This window comes from Sus scrofa, chromosome 1 (genome assembly GCF_054392235.1).
Source record: "Sus scrofa isolate SSC_HxYL_T2T_F1_AM1 chromosome 1, Sscrofa_HxYL_maternal_Yorkshire_Landrace_v2.0, whole genome shotgun sequence".
In the NCBI taxonomy this organism is placed as follows: domain Eukaryota; kingdom Metazoa; phylum Chordata; class Mammalia; order Artiodactyla; family Suidae; genus Sus; species Sus scrofa.
The window spans coordinates 276,421,131-276,423,786 of NC_139383.1; the positions used below are offsets into that span (position 1 = coordinate 276,421,131).

Here is a 2,656-nt window from a genome sequence, read left to right on the forward strand (position 1 = left end):
AGGAAATAAAAAGACATAAGTGCTATCAGGCATGTAATTTCTAAATGTTGTAGACAAGAGATTTAATAAATAATATCAAGTAAGAATTCACAATTTATACTAATGAGTTTCAAGGAAAAGAAAGAATAACTGTAGCAAAATGCAATTCAGTTACCAAATATTTACTGAGCCTTTATACCAGCTGGGCTCAAGACAAGGTGTGTAGGGACTGGGCAATGTGACTATATGTGTCTGTTATAAAGATAAGCAAACATCTTTAACACAAGACTGATGGCTTTTTGAAGAGTTTCTCCAGGGCCCTCTTCATGTCCCTGTTCCTCAGGCTGTAAATGAAGGGGTTCAGCAATGGGGTGACCACTGTGTACATCACAGAGGCAACTATGTCCTTGTCACTGGAGGTGCTGGATGAGGGGACAAAATACAGCCCAATAATTGTTCCATAATACAGAGAAACCACAGAGAGGTGGGAGCCACATGTGGACAAGGCTTTGCAGATGCCCTTGGTGGATGGAACCTTGAGGATGGTGGCTCCAATGTGGCCATAAGAGACCAAGATGCACATGAGGGGGAGGGTGATGACTGCCAGTCCTACTGTGAAAATGACCAGCTCATTGAGGGAGGTGTCTGAACAGGAGAGCTTGAGAAGGGCACCAAGGTCACAGAAGAAATGGGGGATGGTGTAGTCAGCACAAAAAGAGAGCTGGGCCAAGAGGAGGGTATGACAAAGGGCATTGGCCAAGGAGAAAATCCAAGATACACTTACTAGTAAGGAACATAGCCCCTCTCTCATGATGGTGGTGTAGTGGAGAGGGTGACATATGGCCACATACCTGTCATAGGCCATGGAGGTGAGAAGAAAATCATCCAGACCAGAAAAAAATAGGAAGAAATACATCTGTGTCACACACTCTGCATAGGGAATAGATTGATCCAGAGTCTGCATGTTCATCAGCATCTTAGGGACAGTGACTGATGAAAAGGAGATGTCTGTGAGGGCCAAGTGGCTGAGGAAGAAGTACATGGGGGTGTGGAGGCGAGGGTCCAGTCTTATGAGCAGGATGATGAGCAGGTTCCCCAGCACTGTGGTCAGGTACATGCCCAGGAACAGGACAAAGAATACACCCTGCTGTTCTGGCCAGATGGGAAGCCCCAGGAGGAGGAACTCAGACACATGGCTCTGGTTCTCCCTCCTCATGTTCCTCTCCTGTCTGTTGGGGAAGGATGGAGAGTAAGAGAAGCAGAAATCAACATATTTTGATTTATAACATGCCTATTAAAAAGGGGGGGGCTTTTCTACTGGTGAATATGCCAATGTATGAATGCCCTGTCCCTGAAAAAAATCTTTTAAAGTGGATGGTATCATCATGTGAAATGAGCAAATGTACCAGCAGAGAAGAGAGTTTGATACAGAAGAGAAACTGGACTAGTGGCATTTTTCCATCATCTAGGGGAGAGGCAGCCCCTAAGTCATTTGCATCTGTGTCTAGTCAGTAAAGAGAAAGTGTCACACTGTCTTAGCAGAGGAATCATAAATTAAAATGACCCTAATTTCTATTCTGTTTCTGTACATTTTAAGACAATCATAAGGTGTTCCTGTTGTGGCTCAGTGGTACCCAAACTTACTAGTATCCATGAGGACGCAGGTTCAATCCCTGGTCTCAATCAGTGGGTTAAGGATCCAGCATTGCTGTGAGATTGGCATAGCTTACAGATGCCACTCAGATCCCCCATCTCTGTGGCTGCAGTGTAGGCTGGCAGCCCCCAAAAAACAAAGAAATAAAAATGAAAATAAACAATCATAAGAGTTGGCCTTCTTGCTGTAAATTATTGAACTTTTAAGTCTGAAACCAATTAATCAATAGTACATGGAGGAGGATTCAACAACATACACTCAAAGCAGATCATAAATAGTCAGAATGTCCATTTTGTATAAAGATTGAAGGAAATAGAAACATCTGTTGATGTAACCAAAATGTCTTAAAGCTCAGTCTTGCAGTGTCACTGCTTGAAAAGCTACAGATTTTACTGGCAGCTATATATTATACTACTCTTCATATTTATCATTCTCCAATCCCCTCCAGATTCATAAATCTCTCATGAGCCTGTCAACATCCAATATCTGTAAAGAAAAGAGTTGTTGTCAAGGAAGCTGAAAGAGAGAATCATGCTATGTTCACTTCCCCACCTTTAGGAACAAGAAATGAAAAGTGGCTTAAGCAAGAGCAAGAGAGGTATTGGGCACCTATGTGCAGACAAACACACACACACACACACACACACACACACACACACACACACACATGATTCTGGTGAAGGATATGCTGTTCTCCTCTGAAATTTATGCTCAAGTGATCTAGCTGCCAGGAGTATGGACTGGATTTTCACCTTTTCTGTAGGACACCTTGAGATCAGATGCAGCTACAACTTTTTGGTCCTGAACATTTCACCAGCTTCAGAGAGAAAAGTCATGAGCTTAAAGCTTACTCCACAGTTAATTCACCCCCTTCAGAAATGGAGAGGTGGAGACTTTGCTCTACCCAACAGGGAGAGGACCCACAGGGACAGGGCACCATGCTCTTGGTAAGAGACATGCACTAAATCTGTGATAATTACTCAGTTTTCCTCCTCAGGCCTCCAATACAGATGCCCTAGGGCA

General features: G+C 43.4%; 1 protein-coding gene across 1 annotated transcript; it reads right to left on the minus strand.

Moving 5' to 3' along the window:
• Positions 1–256: 256 nt before the first annotated feature.
• Positions 257–1,201, minus strand: LOC100520823 (olfactory receptor 1J4-like). Its single transcript, XM_013993821.3, has one exon. It carries the CDS (start codon positions 1,193–1,195, stop codon positions 257–259), a length of 939 nt encoding a protein of 312 aa, XP_013849275.1. The 5' UTR covers positions 1,196–1,201.
• Between the last annotated feature and the right edge of the window lie 1,455 nt (positions 1,202–2,656).